We start from the raw sequence: 19,778 nt of genomic DNA, 5'->3' as shown, positions 1-19,778 counted from the left end.
AAGATTATACCATGGCAACAAAATTCAGTTCTGCTGATGAGGTGGGAAAACAGAAGCACTAGGATTAAGTCAGTTTGTGTTAGAATAACTTAATTAGCAGAGAACTGTACACATACCACAGCCCGTAGGCAGTATTGGGGCAGAGAGGGCAAAACAGTCCGTTAGTATCTATAATGCCTTTCACTAGACAGTTCTTTTAATTTTTGCCAACACTGTGGGCAACTGTGCGTTAGATACAGCCTGCGGAAATGGTTTTAGTTATCCTGAAATCAGATTTCATTGACATAATTCCATAACTTGGTGTCTGAATTCTCCTATGACACTTTGGCAAGCCAGAAAGTAAGTCGCTTACTCACTTAAGTCGCTCAGAAGGGCCACGGTGTGAGTGATGCTAAGTAACACAAGCCTCTTTCTGAATTTCACCCATTTATTTTTACCGGGTTTTTGTTGTTGCTAGTTTTTCTTTTTAAAAAGAAATCCACAGCACTAAAATGATAATTAATGTAAAGAGTTGTGCCAGAAGGGGGCCAATCAGAACACTTTTTCAGGTGTTGCCAATGCATAATAATCAGTCAATTTACAATTCAGATTCTTGGTTTCTAATTTTATGTGGTAGCCCCAACTGCAACTATGATATATATATATATATATATATATATATATCAAAAGTAACATTGCTGTCTTAAAAGCTGATATGCTAATATATAATTTTATTCTGACACTGACCATGACCATAGCTCCGCTGGTAAAGTCAAGGAAATAATAAGGCATTAAACCCATCTTGAAAGTAAATGATAGTTCTGGTTTGTATTGAAGACTGAGGGAGAAAAACACCTCCTCAGTTTGGCATCTTACAAAACAAACTGCCTCAACTGCAGTGGCAGACAGATTTTTTTTTTTAAAGCCAATTTCTATTAACAATGCTGCCCCTTTTCTCCATGTGAGAGAAGTGTTGCTTATTTTCATCTTACAGCAAAGAGTGTTTTCTGTCTGCTTTAGTTAGAAGCTAATATTGTTTCTCTCAAACTTGATAAAATGAAGCTAATCTTGACAACAGAGGCTTCTAAAATGGAAACAATCTGTATCCTACTTTCAACAGACTCCGATATAACCCCCTTTTAAAGCTATGAATCGTTTTCTAGCCACAAGACTTCCTGCATTTTTAAAAAAGTCATTGTTATTTCAAGGAAAAATTAGATGTTGGGTGTTTTTCACCCCTCCTGCCCAATTTGGTGTGGCTCTTTCAGGTGTTTTGTTTTCTTTTTTAATTCTGTGCCCCAGTCAAAAATGTCTCTGTGATCCACTCACACAGAAGGGGACTGCTTAAAAATATCCCCTCACCTGACTTTCTGAGTCTGTTTCCCCTTGCTCAGGGAAGATTGGTAGCTAATTGTAGAGAAACCCAGGTTTTCAGCAAAACAGGAAGGTGAGCACAGGCGAGATTTAAACTTCTTCTGAGGATGAATTTTAGAGTTTAATTTGGCCATCAGTGTGTGAAGAGAAGACCAATTTTGTTGCTGTCAATTTTTTCCCTTCCATATTGTCAATCAAATCATTATGGCTGAGGTTGGAGGTATAACTTAAAAAAAAAAAAAAAAGCATTAACCTCAGATGACTATGAATGGCATACTGAATGCCATCCCAGGAAGCTGGTAAAGGTTGCCTAAATAGGATTGCAGTTGATATAAAGATGCACAAAAACATCTGCCCACCAGACCCCAGAGATGAGGAACTAGCCCCCTTTTTTAAATCTCATTCATACAAATAAGATACTGGGAAGAATCTTGAGTTAGCTTTTTAGAATTTCTCTTCTAATTGAAAAAGCAAAGCAGTTTATGTACAGTGGTGCATTCTCAGAAGAAGCAGACCAAGCAATCAGTAGTGTTTTCTTGTATCATGTCTGTTCTTTTTTTTTTATTGTATAAAATAAACTGACCAGTGTTTTTGACTTTGCATTGATTTACCTTTGTTTACAGGGACCATATTTATACTGTTGATATGGACACATCACAGACAGAAGAAATTTATTTTAGCAAAGTAAGTAGCTTTTTATCATCCTGAAACTAAAGGCACTAGAAAGAACAGAGAGTAAATAGGAAGTGGGCATTGTTTCAAACAGCTTTCCAGCATTGCTGTAAAAATTGTATTAGTCAAGTAAGGTGGAATTGCTAGTCATATATGGGGAAAGCTGGAATAGCAGTCATGACCTCTGTGAATTTCTTCTAAGCGATTTAGCTAGCTTGATAAGCAGCCAGTACCGAAATACACTGAGCTCCCTGGAATCCATCAAACATCTATTCATTGATATTATGTAGCTTTCTATAATTGATATACTATACCAATTAAGAATACTAAAAATCTCATCATAAAAGGCAAAGTCTAATATATTTTCATATACACATTTTTTAGTCAGTCATGCCAGTATGCAGTAAATAAAATCTTCTTATAACATCATGCTATAAAGTGTTGTAAGAAAAACCACATTACATTCACGGGAAATTATATCCAAAATGGGAATAGTTTTTCTTGCATTGCTCTCCTCTTTATTGTGTGAATGTTTCTAGAAATGACCTCCCACCACTTTCGTCATACTAATCGGCACATGGCATACCCTATATGCAATATATGGTATTCATAGAACACCGGGGTGAATTTCACCTCAGGAAAGGAAAAATGGGCATGTTAAATCCATGAATGATGCCATATATGAGTTTATGACATGATACTCATATTAAAATGAGGTCATAGAGCAGCAGAGAAAAGAAAAACTAGTGTTACATCCATAGGCAGTGGGTGAATCCCGGGCTCGGGGAGGCTAGCCCCCTGCCCAGCCCACCCCATCTGCCTGAGGCCCCACCCCTCCCACCCTCCTTCCCCCGCTGAAGCCCAGAGCTCCCATCAAGGGGGAAGGGCAAGCAGGGAGGGACCTCGGGGTGGAGCATGGGCAAGGCCACATGGGCTGTTTCGGGAACTACAGCCTTCCCCAGCCTATTATACCCGCCGCTCATGCTTACATCCATGAAAAATGTTTTAGTGAAGGACTGTTAATGAATGAGTACTAACTCAATTCATTAAATGGAGCTGTCAGGTCAAAGCCATGATTATTGTTATAAAGGTGTTCGTATTTTAAGCTAGGGACTTCTTAATGAAGTTTTACTATAATTATTCAAAGCTAATACACTCAATCCAGGGCCTAACTGATGGCAATATGTGGGGTCGGGAAGGAATTTTCCCCCAGGTCAGATTGTCCATGATCTTTTTTGCCTTCCTCACAGTGGAAGGTGTGGGCAACCTGCAGGGATCACCCAGGTGAATCACACTTAATTCCCTGCCCTGTCAGGGGCCTCAGGCATCGGTGCACCTCCCATTCTCTGCCTCTGGCACATAAGTCTAATATCTAGTCAAAAATACTTTGCTTTAATTTCAGTTGTTGGGTTAGCGTGCAGGTCCTGGGTGGTATTGGTGGCCTGTGATATACAAGTAGTCAGATTAAATGATTTGGTGGTCCCTTTTGGCCTTAAACTCTATAACTATAATTCAGCTACTTGGCAAGTTTAACGTAACTTCATAACGTGGTGTATCTAGATTCCGGTTCATAGAGGAATGAAAATCCAATATGGGATTTACCTATAACTGTTCCAGGGAAACAATGTTAGAAAATAAAACCTGTCTCTGTACTTCGATAGCTAGAGGATCTCTGAGCCTATTAGCTAATGTGAAGTAAGGAGAATAACCTGAATTGGATTTCTTTGCTCATCTGAACTGGACTGTGCCAATGCGTATGCTTTGGCTTGATAACTAATGAGTTTATAGTCCATTTGCAACAATTTGCTTTGCAAAACAACATCAAATTAAAAGAAATGATGAGAAAAGTCTTTTTTAAAAGTGCATATATTTTTAAAAATTGGCAAATTACTAAGTTCACATGTTTGCAGGCTTTAGAAGGTGAGATGCTATCTATTCATTAAACTAGAAACCCAACAGAAAATTAAGTGAATGTTCTACATCACTGATCTTTCATTGTTATGGTGAATTAATCATGGAGAAAGGGTGCAGAAAGCTTTCAATAAATATATGTTCAGCAGCTAGTCTCCCCTAGGGAACTCTTACTTCTGAAATCAAATGCAACAACCTCTGGGCTCTAATTGATTTCTTTCTTGATCCTTGCAGAAACTGACATGGAAATCTAGACAGGCTGATGTAGACACATGCAGAATGAAGGGAAAACATAAGGTAGGCAATTTTCATTTCTCCTGCAGCTGCCACTTTAGTTTAGTTTCTTAACTATTATCTCAGACTGCTCTCTGTGATGTGGAATGGATCATGCCATTCACTTCTTTGCTAGTAATTGCTTTTTCCATCAACTTACTGAAGTCTTTAATTTGCAAAAATAGTTTGCTTTTAATGTGATGAAACATTACGACAGCAGCTGCAGTAACATCATGAAATACTTAGAAGCAGTGGGAATTATGGACACAGTGCTAAGTGTACTGACATTGCTTAATGCTGCCTCCTATAGCTAAACACTATTGTCCATTCTCCATTGGGAGTTAACTGAAGAGCTCATAAAAAGCCATAATACAAAGTGTGTGTTTCTAGATGCAGATGAACTTATTCTGATCTCACCCCAATTTTACACTAGTGCAAACACTGACTAACATTAGTCAGCTCACAATCGGGCCCAGAGTTTCTGGACCTGATTTCCATCAGTTTTACGTTAGTGTACTGCACTGAATAAATTAGTGTTACTATTGTATTACAGCAATATATCCGAAAGGTCCTCAGTTTTGATTAAAGCAACAAAGTTCAAACAAAATTCATGAACAATAATGAAGTCTGAACTGTAATGTAAATAAAATGTCCTCAGTTCCTAGCAACTGTGTTGAAACAAATGGAATGAAAATTCATTGTCTTGTTCACTGTCAGTTAAAAAATTGTGAAACTAAAGCCCAGAATGTCACAGTGGCTACTAGCCAGCTTCATTTTAGCCCTGACAATGAAAGATCATGGCACAAGAATAAAGCCAAACATTTGTAATATATTGTGTAAAATACTTTTTATTATTTTTCTTCAGGATGAGTGTCATAATTTTATTAAAGTCCTCCTGAAACGAAATGATGATACCTTGTTTATCTGTGGAACAAATGCCTTCAACCCTTCTTGCAGGAACTATAAGGTAGGTGTTATGTTTAGGAGATTGCAGCTGTGTGCTGAGAAATTTAACAATTTATTTTGACTGTGTGGTTGGCAGCATAAAATGTATCATTCAACATTACATAGTTTATCCTCACTTGTTTGACTTCTTCAGCATTCTATATGTGGAATCTTCATTGGGTTTCTACGATTTGCCTGGATTGATATAGACACCTCTTTGCAACCTCTACACATAAAAGTATATTGCTACTTGATCTTATCCTTCTCAGTTGTCTTGAACAATAACTTACAGCTCACTGCAAAAACATGGGCTAGTACCCTGAACTTTCTTAAGTAAAAAGTTTACTTCTGACGCATCTCAAAGTACAGGCCTGAGGCTGAGGATTTCTCATCCATAAACCATTTTGAATCTGGCTGTTGTGTTGTGCCCAATCCCAAAGATACTAGCCTAGACACTTAGGGGCTTAGCATAGTGGAAACTATGCATTTTTTTGCTGCATTGGTATTTGGGGACCCAATTAGTAGGGAACCTGTGCAGGACTCTACACACTTCTTCATTCTGTGAAAGTGATTTCAGCAGTAGACTGCTACAGGGAAATGCAGAGGGGGAAAAGAAATGGGGTATCTACAAGGTCAAAACATCATATAGAGATTAGGAGCAGGCTGCACTAAACAACTGCCCATCTGCCCTGCTAATAAACCACATGTTAGAGCTGAAGATTCCTTCCCTCAGCCCAATTGTGTGCCAGTGTTTCTGCATTCATGCAAAGCCATTTATTCAACCTTTGTCTATTGTCTGAGGAGTAGGGTTTTAGGTCCTGATCCAGACCCCACTGAAATCAATAGGAGTTTTCCAATTGCTTTAATGAGAGTTAGATCAGGGCCTTAGTATTGAGCCTAAGAGCAGTGCACTCTTTTAGAATCTGCCTTTGTCACAAGGTGCATTTCTAACCTTTCTTTGGAGAGGAAGAAGATTCAGTTACTACTGATAAAAAAGCCTACTCCTGTTCATATAGTAGTCAATGGCAAACCTCCCATTACTTCAAGGTACAGGATCAGATCCAGGATTATTGTAAGAAGTGTCCTGAAAACAAACTGAAGATATCAACTGCCAGGAAAGCAACTACAGCGGTGATACACAGTATTACCCTACTTCTCACCATCCTTCCTCTGCCATGCTGGTTTAGCTCCTGCAATGGCTTTAGCCTGGAAGGAGCTAAACACATCAACACATGTGCAGAGCAGCAGCACAGTCTTCTCTATAGCTCTGTGTTAATTATATAGTGCAGATACCTGATATGAGGAGTACTGAAATTAGAACAACTGGTCTGGTTAAAAAAAGTCTCTCTTTTTTCCCCTTCCCTTATCCCCAACCTTCCATCCACATCATGTTGCCAGGTTTCCTGTTTCCAGTCCTAAGTTTAGTTTTCTGTTTGTCATTGCTTAGTGCTCAGTACAATTAATGCTGCTAACAAATTCCTAGGAGTCCCCTTGCCGGAAAGCTATTTTTTAGTACAAATACGGATTTTCTTGGCATCCTAATGTGAGGATCCTTTCTGCAGATGTTTCATTCCCCATGATATATGGCCCATGCTGATTCCCTCAGCTGTTGCTATGCTCTGAGAGCCTGCACGGTGATGTCTCTTGGGGCCTACAGAAGGTCACTCTGACACCTGCACTGACTTTCCTGACTGTATTTCAGGGATTACAGATGGCACCGGGGCACTTGAGATATGCCAAACTGAAGATAAGGCCATCCCTCAGCACTGTAAAGTGAAAGTACAGATGACCCTGGAATGTTGTGCTCCTTGCAGAGGGAAGGACCTCTGGAGCATAGCTCATTTCCTTTCACCATCACTTTAAATGCTTTCCCATCCTAGAGTAAACACAACTGATTCCGTTCAGAAGGTCTTGACAGAAAAGATACATGACAGAAAACAAATGATGACAAATCATCCATTGAATGAGTTAGGTTTCATAACATATGAGCTTAAAGTTGATTGGGGTAGCTTGATGGTGCTAGATGGATTATTTTTCATGGTCTATGATTCTGAACTCTGCATTTGATTTATACAGTGTGTACTGTTGAAGTGAGTTAAATATGTTAGAAGGATTTTACCCCAACATACAAGTTATTGATGTAGCCTGATCCTTTTGAATGGTTAATAATAATAGTATTGATTGCCAATTAATACTAATGAATGAGCTGGAGGGGGGAAGGTAATAGTGTTCTCGTCCCAGAATCAGGCTCCACAGAATTAAAACTGACAAGTTCAATATCTTGTAGGGTACCTCAGGGTGAATGGCAAAGACACTCACACTGAGGATAAAGCAAAGCCTTTGCTATCTTTATTAAAACAATCAGTAAAGACAAAAAACTCCAAACCACATAAACAAATAGCTGTAATACAGTATTAGGGATATCTTTGGTGTCATTCCCTGCATATGCTCACGTTCTTATACTCAACCCTTCCTTGGGGCTCTGGGGGTGAGAGACAAAGGTCGAGCCCTGTCCCTGGCATGCCAACTGAGTCCGATGGTCCAAATCCTCAACACCCAAAGGTCAGTGGTAGATAACAATGAAGAGCTAAAGGATGGAAAGCTAGCCCTTGCTACATGGTGGCTTAGCCTATTATAGAACCTGGGCACTCTCACAGATATTCACTCTGATGCTCAGCCTTCCATGTCCAAATCTAACTTCCTCATCCTCATAATATTGGGGTGCATTTATCCTATAGGTTAACATATTAATGCCATTTACCTCTTTATCATATACGTCACCTATTGCTCAAGCAAGTTGGTGGTTAGACATCTGCCAACAATTGTATCCTAAAATATCCAGGCCAAGTATCAGTTCAGTATTCCTGCATTTGCCTGGTATTATGTACCAACTCCCTCTCTTGAGCAAGCTATTCCCACTTCCCCAAAATCTAGGGTAACTGTCAGGCCATTTTATCTATGCTAAGGGTCATAGGCCTATTTTACTTATTCTAACTTACTTATACCAATGTCTTACAGGATACAGGCCTGTAGGTTCCTTGCATTACTGAAAAGTAAAATAAAATGCTAAGCTAGCTCTGTGGGCTACACTACTGATTAATGTTGCCAGCTACGATATATGAGTCTTAAACATGTGGGATCAGCACCTTTACGTGTAGTTTACTAAAAACCCTTGAACTTCTGCATGAGGTTGAGCTGGTTATTTGTATAATTACCTGTACCTGGTGGTGAATTAATTTCCTAGGGGTTATACTTAAGCCTAAGATTTTAGAACTACCGCACAGATTAATTCTTGCTTGATGGTAAGAGGGTTGCTATATGACACAGGCCCAGTAACACCTGGAAAGTGGTACTTTCCAACATGCAAATCAGAAAAGAGAATAGCACAGTTTTGACTAGTCCAGATAGCGCCCCAGCTTAAGAGGGAGAAAAAATGCACACATAGAAAATTACCTTGTGCTTTTCCTCTCATTTGTATGGGTTGCAGGCTATTGCTCTGGATAATAGTACTTCTGTTGCATCATTTTGAGGATAACATCTGAATATTTTCCAGAATCACAGACCGCATAGCCCATTACAGTTCAACAGGAAACCCATGTACAGAGAAAATATCAGCTGAATACTTTTGTAAAATGTAATGGGGATAAGAACGAGAAGCTTTAAAGGATGTCTGACTTATTGGATACTCTTTCATAGATTGATTTTATGCAATGCTATAATTTTGCACTGTTCTTAACTCATAGCCAAAACCACTGCTACAAAAAGGAACTTCTTCCCTGCTATGAAATGAATAGTATCATAGTTTTTGTCCTGGGTAATAAGTTTCATTTTTTTATTCTGAAGAGATTCCTTTTTTTTCCCCTTCAGATGGAGACACTGGAGTTCCTAGGAGATGAGTTCAGTGGAATGGCCAGGTGCCCCTATGATGCAAAACATGCCAATGTTGCACTGTTCGCAGGTAAATAAGGAAAAGTGAGACTAACCCATTCCTTCCCTTCTTCCAAGTCCTGCTTGCCATGGTACAATATCCCTCCCATACAAAATGACACTTTTAAAATATGAGAGACAAGATGGGTGAGGTAATATCTTTTATTGGACAAACTTCTATTAGTGAGAGAGACAAGTTTTCGAGCTTACATGGAGCTCTTCTTCAGGTCTCATTTAAAATGTGGCGCAATAAGTGAATAATGTCTCAAAATAGGGGCCACAAGAATCATTAGTGCAGGAAACTTCACAAGCTGCTGTATTAACTTCAGTACCATAATCAACATTGTCTAAAGCCTCAGTTTCCTGATTCATGTTTACTGGATTCGTGGTAAAAGAAGTGAGATAATATAACGCCAGATCAGTGTGAGACAGAAATACTGACCGCTTCTATGAAAGCCAAGGATAAAACTCATAATGATTTTAGCGGGAGCAGGCTATGGTCCTGTATTTGGTTAAAACTAAGGTACCCTTCATAATGAAGGTCAGTTCAGAGATGTTTAAAAATATCTGTGAGTGCACTCCTCTGCATCAACAAGGAAAGCAGAAGTGCTAGCTCTCTTTTTTTTAAGTAGAAACATCTTGACAGATCATTCCCAGCTGTGGCAGGGGAAGGAGAGAAATCTCTTGTTTTAATGATGATTTATGCTGCATGTAACCGAATGCAGTTAACTATTGTTTCTCACAGTAATTTAAAAAGTGAGTGCATATTAATGGTTTTAATTTGGGCCATTGGTTATAAAATGATATTTTGGTACTTCTTCCCTTTTATAGATTTCTGATTATATTGTTTCATTTTTGCACTTCTATTTATTATGAACTCTCGTGATCACATCTCAGGTTTGGCTGTAACATAGATGGTAAAGTGTGTTAGCAACCTAGGATAACATTACTCCTGTTTTTTGAGCGGGTATCTTGCTATTACATAGAAAATAATGACTAACTATTTGTTAGAAAAGATGTTAGAAATTCACTTGAGAGTGTAGCAGTTCATAAACAGATCAGCCACTATTAAGTGGAGATCATTGCTGTAACCAAAAAGACATAGTACCACCTACAGTGTCTGAACTGACATGGTGTCTTTTACAAAGGAGAGATTCTCTAGTAGGATGCAGCATGCCCTCACTCAGCTTAGTATAAATTAATGGCGCCATCTAATTTAAAAATACTAATGAATAGTTCATTAATTATAGTAAGGACAAAACTAGAGGGATTTTTCTGGATGTTGGGGAGTGACCTTCTTTTTACTGACTTCTCTTTTTTAATCCAAAAGCAGTTAAATGCTTCCAGAGGAAGAGGGTTTTAAAGAAACAGCATCCACTAATATAAGTGTATTATATAAGTAGCTGCTGTATATTAGCTGCCATTCCCATGTCATAGGCACATATCACACATTCTTACAGTACCCTCATTTTAGATATGTTCCTAGGAGCAAGATACAGTGCAAGTTATCACAAATTAGTCAATTGACTAATGAGGTTCTGTGTATCAGGACTGTTGCCTTTCAGTATAAGAGGTAAAGTTTGTCAAATAAATTGTTACAGAATGGATCAAGTAAACTCGCCCGGCTTTAGTAAAAGCATTCTATGTTTGATAGGTTATAAAGTCTGATCCCCTGGGAAAAGCTTTTGTAGTAACCAGCAGTTTAGGGAGCTAGCCCAGCTGACTTTAATCTGTAGGATGTGCTTATGTGTATATGACTCTTCTTGCAGCTATTGTAGCTAGTGTATGTGAAGTGTGATTGTCACAAGACCTACTGGGATGTGGCAGGAAGGAGAGTGATTATATTAATGTTGAGCTCTGACATCCACAGCTGAAAAGTTCAGCCTTTTTATTGGTTTTAGTGTCTGCTTTTAAAACACTTATTTATTTTCGCCTAAGAAAGTAGACCTATTTTTAAACAGCCAAAATCTGATAGGAGTTGCGTGGTACAGAAGTAAGATTACTGCCCTGGTAATGAAAAGATTTGATCTGTTTTTTAAACCTTGAAGGGAAATGAAATGCTGTCTGCTGCTGTTAGCTGGAAATAAGCAGAGGTATAGGCCAAAAGGGTTCAGAAACCTCTAAACAAGGGGGCACCCACTTTATCATATATCCAGCGTGGATAAGTTCTAGCTTAATACCCATTATAGCTCCCAATGAGGTGGGTGCACCCCATACCCACTTCATTTAGACACAACTGAGATTTGAGTTATTGGAGCTGCATAATGTTCTTTTGTTTGTGTTACTGTGAATTATCATGGGTGAAAGACATTTCTTATAACCTAAAATAGCCCTATGGTACAATGACCAGATTTTGCAATTACTATCAAATTAAACTTTGTCAGTGCTTTCCTTGTGATGTTTTGCCTTACTCTCTTGTCCTTGCTGTGCCCTATTTACAGCACATTCTTAGCTTTCCTCCTCTTATGCTCTTTAAGAGGTAAAGATGCCTAAGCATAGATCAGATATCTAAAAGGATAGAGAGCCTTCATCAGTCTCTTCACAGTTATATATTTGCTTTGCCATGCCATACACTGATAATTTTTGTGCTAGAACTCTTAAAGGAGCGGAGCTTTTTGCACATTAAAGACAAAAAAAAAAGAAATACTAAGTGTCAATTAGCTAACATAACAAAATCAAGGAACAATGCTCTCCAGAAGTACATAGTTTGACAAACTTGTTTAAAAACTAGCAGTTCTCTTGGTCTCCCTCATATCCATTTATTTTGCTGGGATCTGTGGATAACAACCCCATCTTTTCCAGCCATTGTTCCAGTCACATTAGATTACCTATGGTATTGTGGTAGTGGTGTCTACAATGAAGCCGGGCATTCCAGTCCCAATTTATCTAATCTAGTAAAACAGAGGACATTTTCTGGGAATGCCCTGTTTCCAGTGCATCCTTCTGAAATTGCCATTTCATTTTTAAAATGAGGAACATTTCAGTCTGCCTGTGATTCCAGTTACCCACTCAGAATTTTCATTCCAAAGAGATTGAGATGATTTCATTTGTCCCATCTCATTTGATTGATGAAGGAAAATAATTACATTATTTCTCTTTCCTCCCATTTTTTTTCTTTTTCTTTCCCACTCCCCAAGAGGGAAAGCTGTATTCTGCCACAGTGACTGACTTCCTTGCAATAGATGCAGTCATTTACCGGAGCCTTGGAGACAGCCCAACCCTGCGGACAGTCAAACATGACTCAAAATGGTTAAAAGGTGAGTACACAAACGAGAAAAAAAAGGGAGCTGCATCTCTGATGAGAGTCTTGGATTGCTGACAGACCTCGCTGCAGTTTCATTTCATCAATGTTTTCTGTCAGATAGAAGAAACTAAATTACATCTTTTACCTACTCTGATTTCCTTCCTTCCTTCCCCTTCTTCCCTTCCCACCTACCCTCCCCGTTACTGGATACTAAAAGAAACTACAAGTACCACCACAGTAAAATACATTACATCCAACTTTCCAAGCCTGAATCTTTCATTTCATAGCTATTGTGTAAAAAGATGAAATTTTCAGAGCTGGGAGAGGAGACCAATGTTTTTGGGCTGTGCCTGAACCAACTCCTTTCCTAGGATTGTGGTAGGTAACAATCAGGGTTTTATGAGATACAGAGAATTTGTTCTGCAACATTATGATTCATCGATATAAATACCATTCTGGGGATATGACACAAAGCCTTCATTTTAGGTGCTGTATGGCTTTGCCGGTGAATTAGGCAATTTGTAAATACCTTCGTTGTTAAGAAAGTTACTGCTTACCCTCACAAACGCATCATGAATGGCAGTGAGACAGTGAGCCAAGCTCAGGTATAAGGGCTTGGCTTGCATGCAAAAATGCTGAAACAGAATGGGGTTGAGGGAAGAAACCATTAGCCCAGTGTGTGTGTGTGTGTGTGTGTGTGTGTATATGTGTGTTAATACCAGGTACCCATGGAGCTAGTCCATATGTGCTACTGCTATCACTAACACTAGGGAACAGCAGATTGCATGGTTTGCTATTCTCTCCACGTGTGAGGTTTTGGCCATAAGGATCTACCCTTGCACCAGCTACCCATGCCCATATTTGAAAGTGTCACTATCTTCACCTTTCCTAATTCTCCTGCAGAAATCCAAAGGGGGGTAATTTCAGTGGCATGCATGTAAGTGCGTAATTGCCTTGCACTGGTTCTCCACAGAGTTGCCTTCAGCCACTATATCCATCCAAAATGAATTGTTTCCTGTCTGATAAGCCATGGTCTGGGTGAAAGGGCTGAAAACAGAGCTCTGTCCCCCTCCAAAAAAGTTTGTCTCTTTGGGTATGCAATGATATGTTTTGCTCTTATCTGTGCCTTTGATTCATTTTTATTTTATATATGGTGTACACATAGACAGAATGTGTTGTCTGTTTACAGAGCCATACTTTGTCCAAGCGGTAGATTATGGCGACTACATCTACTTCTTCTTTCGGGAAATAGCAGTGGAGTACAACAGTATGGGAAAGGTAAGAGAATTGCCTTCGATTCTTTGTAATATTCAGAAAAAACTGCTCTTGGACCAGTGCTGTTAGGAATGACCTTGAAATGAGAACCATAAATCACAATGACAAGGTCATCGTTTTGAGAGGATCCTACTGCTCGAGCCAAAAGGTTGGTTGAAGTGAAACATTGCACTGTCTGGATACACAATGTGATGGTGGCAATATGTGCTGGAAGCTCTTTTATTTTCCTAACTCTGCAAAGTAAATGGCAAATTCATTTAATTCATCGTATCAGATAATAGTTAAAATTTATACTTTAAAGAGGCAGCTATATTTAGGAGATGAGAGTCAGGAGCACTAAGTAAACAAGGGAGGAATTTTGTTCTTTGCCTTATTGTAAAGAACAATTGAACACTTACTGAATAAAATTTTTTGATATTTCCACAATAGACTTCCAACTAAGCAGACAGAAAAGCTGACAAGGGTCACAAAGGTGCAGGGTATGAATACAAGCCCAGCGAGGTTTGCATAGTTTTGAGTGCTGAAGATACAAGACCCAGAGGCTGGCAGCGTGGGTTGCAGGGATTGTGAATATAAAGTGCTTTTGTTTGGGGAAATAGAAAGCTAAGCAGTCTGTATGGAAATGAGTTTATATGGGCTGAGAACTGATCTCCTGGAGGATTTATGGCTGGGTATTAAATGCCTCAGCCTTATCTTTTATAGCACACTCTTCCAAAGCTGAATTTTCCTCTGTTTGTTATTTGTCACAGATTATGGAAACATGGGATTAAATTAAGCACCTCGCTGTGTCATTTCTATTTTTTTTTTTAAGAAAGTTTCTCTGATCAAAGAAATATTTCATTTTCTCTATTTTTTTCCTTCACTGCAGGTAGTTTTCCCAAGAGTGGCTCAGGTTTGCAAGAATGACATGGGAGGATCCCAGAGAGTTCTGGAAAAACAGTGGACTTCCTTTCTCAAGGCTCGCCTGAACTGCTCAGTTCCTGGCGATTCACACTTCTACTTTAACATACTGCAGGCTGTTACGGATGTTATCCATATCAATGGCCATGATATTGTCTTGGCAACCTTCTCCACCCCTTATAACAGGTAACCAATGCAGTAGCTTTTTGGTTTGTGCTAAATACGTACCGTGTGTTTTGCCTTTTCATTCCAGTTTCTTCTTACACTTTAAAGCTACAAGAAGCAGTAGCTATTAAAATATAAGTTTTATTTAGCATGCACATATGGGCACCCATTTTTCCAATTTTAAATACTCTAGTATTGTTTATTACATTATATGACTGATGCTTGAGATGAGTTTTAAATCATGGCACATTGTCCTTTATGCCATAAAAGGCACATTGTCCTTTATGCTGGAATCATTTTAGATAGGGGACAGAAAACTCTGCAATGTCCAACTTGCAGAGTTTCCTACTCATTCTTCTATTGGCAGAGTGTGGTTTGCCCCTCCCAGATCCCTAGAAGAAGCCCTGGGTTCTTCAAGATACATACAGATGTCCCTTGCCTCCACCCTGCCGCCTTACCCCACCAACTCCTGCTAGCCCCTGGCAGTCTGTCTTCTGGAACAGCTGATCTCTTAAGGTCTTGACCTGGCTGCCCACACATCCACAGAAAAGGGCTCCAAAGTGTGGACAGGATAGTAGTGGAAGTTAACACATCCTCATCTTGTGTTAATCGCTGTAGCTCTCACCATGAGTTTGTAGGGGAGAAACTGGAAGACTCCAGATCTAGCTTGCCACTTTCCTGTCCCTTCTAAGCCAATGGAGCTGTAACCCCATGATGCTCCATTAAAGGGATTCTGAGAGGAAAACAGTGGGCATGCCAAGTGAGGGGAACTCTCCCATTTCATGAATGCAGGATCCCCTCTGTGTATAGACATGCCTTCCTGTGTTTGTACAGAACCTAGCACAATAGAGGTCTGTTCTTGGTAATGGCACTGCCACAACACAAACAATAAATAATAATGGGACCCGTTGTTCTAACACCTGCATTTTATAGTTCAGCATATAAAGGCTTTCCATGACATCTGTTTAGAATTTGTTACCAGTGTATATTATAACATGCTGCTTGGAAAGTTATTAAAACATGTAACTGCATCTAATTACTGAGGTCTCAGGAAAAGTTAAAAAATGTTCTAATTAAAGAAAAATTCCTGCAGGGCCCCAGAGGGTCTGTTTCTTTTCCCCTGTTCTATATTACAAGAGACACTGGGGCTGCAACATGAACTTTATTGCTGGAGTTCATCTGCTCTTGCCGTACATTTCCCACCTAGAGTCAAAGGGTGACCCCTCTGAGGTCAATGACAAAACTCCCACTGATTTCAAATGGGAGCAAGCGCAGGCCTCCAATGTATAATTACTGCTTCTGACAACAAAATTAGAGTAGCTGCTGTGGAATGATTATGCCACAAATGCAGGACATGACTTCAAATAAAAACTAAGCACCAGGAGCAGATGATTCTGTTTTCATGCAAATCACCTAAATAAAATAATAATTAATAAAAAATCAAAAGAATGCACCAGAAAGTGGGCTATATCATCAGAATTGCCTCTAAATTGAAAGTTTTCCAGGGTTTTCCATGCTGTGCTGTTAGTAATCATTAAGATGTCTACTACTGCAACCGTCAGCCCCGAGACCCACCTCCTCGCAGCTGAAGCCCGGAGCCCTGCCACCCTGCAGGGCAGAAGCCCCTAGACCCACTACCCTGCTGCAGGGCAGAAGCTCTGAGTCCTCCCGTCCCCCCAGCCCAGCAGCTGAAGCCCAGAGTCCCAAGCCCCGCCCACCACTGGGCCCTGGAGATTTTATAGCATGTTGGGGAGGCTTGGAGGGCTCTGGGAAATAATCTATGAGAATTTAAGACGTGGAAACCATCATATAATATGTGAAGTATTATTCCTGTGGGCAAAGTCTTTTTTGCAGGGGATGGAAGGATATACATTGCGGCTGGAGACACTGCAACAACAGGTTTATGCATGGAGTGGCTAAAGCTAATTTCTGATCCATTGAGCAGGGCCTTGTAAAATGTCTTTGTTCACAGGAACTAGAAGGGGCTAGTAAGAAGGGAGTCATCAATCCCTGCCTAGAAGTAGGCCATGGGTCTGGGTCCAGCTCCTACTGGGTTATGGGGAATATTGGATATGGCTTGCTGTTCCCGCACTGTGCTAAGTGGATCCACCTGCTGCGATCCTCAATAGCTAGACCTTTGGCCTGCCCATATTCACTTCCACGGGGATCTCTTCACTATGCAGGGTGTGTGGAGTTGAACTCTGCAGGTGGTTTTTGTTCTCCATACCAAACCTCCTGCTGTTAAATTGCTTTTCGCCCTTCATTAGGGGCTTAATCTTATAAAGTGCTGAACTCCTCCATCTCCAATGGGACTTGAAGGTGCTCAGCACGTGCAGGAATTGCTCTTCACCTTTCAGGATTGAGCCCTAGATACTTCTGGCACCCTCAGTTAGACTCTCAGGACCAAAGTCACCCTGGTATAACTCCATCAAAGTTACACCAAGATGAACTTGGCTCTCTCTCTCTTTAAAATGTTTCAGAATGTGGACTCACATTAGCAACCTTTGCACTAGGTCTCCTTCCATGGGACAGCCCAGCCTTTGGAGAGCTAACCACCTCCCTTTGTTTCAAACAGGGCTAGTGAGGTTCCCCTATTTCTGTTTCATTTACTAGCCCTCTGGATGTTGCATTTTGAAATTAAAATGACAAACTCTCATTAATATTTATAAAACTATTTTCATATCAATTTACGTTCCCTTCTAAGTCTTGTGGTATCCCCCCATAGTTTTGTTCCCACTTTCAAAGGCCAAGGAACAAGGTGTCTTCTGTGGTGTATTATAGTCCACTAGCCAAAAGCCTGATTACAAATCTTGGCCAGCTGGTGCTCAGTATTTATCTGATCAAAATCAAGCAGCGGAAGTCAGACGCAAATGCAAGAGTTCATGTGTAAACAATAAAAGGTAGATAAATGAATAATTCATAACTTAAAGTCATTGACCAAGGGAAACCTCTAAGTCCTTCCAATAGTATTTATATAAGAATGTAATTATATTTGGACATGGTTACTATCCGGTTACATGCAAATAATCAAAATCCTAATTGAAATTTTTAGTGGCTATAAGCAACACTGTGTTTGTTTCTGCAAACTCTTTACAGTTGATTGAGTTAACTGTGTATAGGAAGTCAGTTAGAAATGTACAGGAAAACCTGATGGAGATCTGAACCTGAAAGGATGTTGTGATACTGTTCAACTCTCAGTCTTAATGGGATCCTTCAGCACAGAGAGATGCATCAGCTCCAATTTCTGAATTATCTCTAGATTGTATTTTGGGGGCACAGCAAGAACTGTGAGAATCAGTACTGAGAGTGTATTATGAATTACAGGAACTTGGCTTTCCAAGTACTGGGCGCTAAATGAATAGCCTGTTACTCTTCATACATCACCAATGGCAAGCAGAGTTTCCCAGATTCTTTTCCCTCTTCAAGATTACTGAAATTCGTTCTTTCTTTAGAGGCTTTTGAAACTGACTACCCATTGGTACATTTCAAACTTTTGCATGGGGCAGCCTTTTACTGTCAATACCCGGAGGTTATAAAGTTCAGGACTAAGTAGCCTGTGACAGGAAAACTTCTATGCAGCATGTTTTTCAGTCAAAATTTTATGCATAACTGCATAATGAGTAACAATTTCTGGGAAATGTCACGTTGCAGCATCCCTGGCTCTGCAGTCTGTGCCTATGACATGCTTGACATTGCCAATGTATTTACTGGGAGATTCAAAGAACAAAAGTCTCCAGATTCTACGTGGACACCAGTTCCTGATGAGCGAGTGCCCAAACCCAGGTATGCATTCATATGCTGTGTAGTAATGGATTGTGTCTTGGTGCACACAATACAACATGTTAGACAGCTTGAGCAGCAATGTGAGATACAGATGTAATGGGAAATGCATATTTTAACTGAAATAGGAATTCAGCCTGATTCTGATCTAAGTTATGGTGGTGTATCAGTAGTAGTCCATTGAAATCAGCTTTAATACAGGTCAGATCAGGATCATACCCATTAGATCAAAATCAGGGGTTGCTTAAGATGGTATAAGTTACACGTTGTCGGGAAATGAATGGCACCAATTTGCCATTTGGGGGTAACATAACAAATATAACTTAATGTGCCAAGTAGGAGGAAATAAGGCGGAAGAAGAAAAAGCAACTAACTAGAGGGTGTAAGATAAAAAAGGGGATCTGCTTTATCTAATAGCACCTATTAATTGTTTCCCTTATGTCCATTTCCCTTCCACTCCCTTAGACATGTTCATTGCACTCATTTTGTAGACCCATTAAATACCAGTTCAGTGCAAGTTACACTACCTTGCCACCTACACCCATCACACTCAGAGCCAGATTCCACTTAATGGTATACTGGTGTAAATCTGGAATAATTCCATTTATGTCAATAGAGTTATACCACTGTAACCATTAGTAGAATCTGGTCCCAAATCCATCATTTAATTTGATCCAAAAGACTTCCATTGCACCCAGTTACACCAAGTCTGAATTTGGCCCATTATGTTTTAGAGACTTACTGAACCTAGCATTTCAATTTCTTCATTAGGCCTAAGTGTATCTGTCTTCAGCTTTATTTGTAAGTTGTTCCCTGGACAGGAACTTTGAAATGCCATCATGTATATGTTATGTCTACTGTCCCGGGGACAGCCCCTGGGAGCACCTGAGCAGCGGTCCCTGGGACCTCGGAGCAGGGGTTGCTGGGGGCAGTCAGCCCCTGAGGCCAGTGCAGGGGCTAGCCATCGGTGGGCCCCTGCAGCAGCGATGTCCTAGGGGCCCCACAGAGCAGCAGCGCCTGGAACCCCAGGAGCTGCTAAGGTTTAGTCGGGTATTTATATAGTAAAAGTCATGGACTTTTTTTGTATGGATTTTTTGTTTAATGCCCGTGACTTGTCCATGTCTCTTACTAAAAATACCCATGACTAAATCTTAGCCTTACTCATACCTACAGTACTGGGTACTACAGTCACAGTTCAGGGCAATTACACCTGTATTCCTCTCTATGGCACAGCAACGGCACCCACTCTCAGGCTTTCAGCTCCCTAGAAGTTACCTCTCTTGGGTGGAGCCATGTGTCTCCCTCCCTCCTGACCAGGGTATTTCCGGGCTGC

The 19,778-nt window shown here is 40.1% G+C and overlaps 1 protein-coding gene across 6 annotated transcripts in view; it reads left to right on the top strand.

Moving 5' to 3' along the window:
- The window catches only part of SEMA6A (semaphorin 6A), a 135,007-nt gene that overhangs the window by 67,240 nt on the left and 47,989 nt on the right, over positions 1-19,778 (top strand). For all 6 annotated transcript variants that reach the window (XM_034774673.1, XM_034774671.1, XM_034774672.1 and 3 more), the window contains exons 4-11: positions 1,977-2,037; positions 4,171-4,233; positions 5,075-5,176; positions 9,022-9,112; positions 12,219-12,338; positions 13,515-13,603; positions 14,469-14,686; positions 18,317-18,448. In XM_034774673.1, the coding sequence (XP_034630564.1) occupies positions 1,977-2,037; positions 4,171-4,233; positions 5,075-5,176; positions 9,022-9,112; positions 12,219-12,338; positions 13,515-13,603; positions 14,469-14,686; positions 18,317-18,448 (876 nt within the window). The remainder of the gene's footprint in view (positions 1-1,976; positions 2,038-4,170; positions 4,234-5,074; positions 5,177-9,021; positions 9,113-12,218; positions 12,339-13,514; positions 13,604-14,468; positions 14,687-18,316; positions 18,449-19,778) is intronic.

This window comes from Trachemys scripta, chromosome 6 (assembly GCF_013100865.1).
Source record: "Trachemys scripta elegans isolate TJP31775 chromosome 6, CAS_Tse_1.0, whole genome shotgun sequence".
In the NCBI taxonomy this organism is placed as follows: Eukaryota; Metazoa; Chordata; order Testudines; family Emydidae; genus Trachemys; species Trachemys scripta.
The sequence above is the reverse complement of the archived record's forward strand: the minus strand, read 5'-3'. Positions and strand labels throughout refer to the sequence as shown.